The sequence below is a fragment of the Phytophthora parasitica genome (genome assembly GCF_000247585.1).
Source record: "Phytophthora parasitica INRA-310 unplaced genomic scaffold supercont2.50, whole genome shotgun sequence".
Classification (NCBI taxonomy): Eukaryota; Oomycota; class Peronosporomycetes; order Peronosporales; family Peronosporaceae; genus Phytophthora; species Phytophthora nicotianae.
The window spans coordinates 55,103-55,836 of record NW_008649036.1 but is presented as its reverse complement, the minus strand read 5'-3'; the positions used below and the strand labels follow the sequence as shown (position 1 = coordinate 55,836).

At 50.7% G+C, this 734-nt stretch overlaps 1 protein-coding gene across 1 annotated transcript; it reads right to left on the bottom strand.

Moving 5' to 3' along the window:
* Positions 1-69: 69 nt before the first annotated feature.
* PPTG_15554 (hypothetical protein) lies at positions 70-505 on the bottom strand (the record flags this gene model as incomplete). The annotated part of the gene is made up of 2 exons (XM_008912804.1): positions 70-87; positions 119-505. The coding sequence occupies 2 exons, from the start codon at positions 503-505 to the stop codon at positions 70-72; spliced, it is 405 nt and encodes a 134-aa protein (XP_008911052.1).
* Between the last annotated feature and the right edge of the window lie 229 nt (positions 506-734).

Here is a 734-nt window from a genome sequence, read left to right as displayed (position 1 = left end):
GTTCTGTAGCGGTCGTGATACGGCTGGTGACCGCAGCTCCTTGTTCGGTAGCAGCCGCCGTAGTACTGGTCACCGTAGCCCCTTGTTCTGTAGCAACCTCTGCATTAGCAGTCCGCACGACGCCAGGCATCGGTTGAAGGTTTTTGGCACGTTGTTTTGCTGCTGCGTATGCAGCAAGATTTCCCATCGGCGGCTTCTTTGGAGGCGGGGCCGCGTCATGTTGCAGAGCGTCTGTAACTAATCCCTCCCGTGTAGCGTACTTCCACAACTCCTTGGGACCTACAGCGTATGCGCAGATAGTATACGAGCTTTGCAGCTTCATTTTGCAAGACTTACCGATGAAATTGTCTGCATTGCGTTGATTTTTGCGCAGTTTGCCGACCACACCAGGCTTGACGAACGTGTAGTCCACTTCGAGAACCGTAGGTTGCCTAGCCTTCCACCAGCTCTTGATCAGCTTGTTCCACAGCTTCCGGAACGCCTTCAGATCCACCCAGTCGTCCATCGCTTTGATGAATGAGTGGAATACCTGCAATAACGATTATTCTGTCGAATACAGAATCCGGCCTTTATTGGAAAGAGTATGCGAGGTACAGTGAACCAAAAACAAAAGAAAGCTGAACGCTGCTTGAACGGCTTCTGTGGCATCACGAAGAGTATCAACATGATATATGAAGAAGAAACTGTGGCCATTTCTGTCTCTGACGACGCCCGATTTGCACACAAGTAAGCCT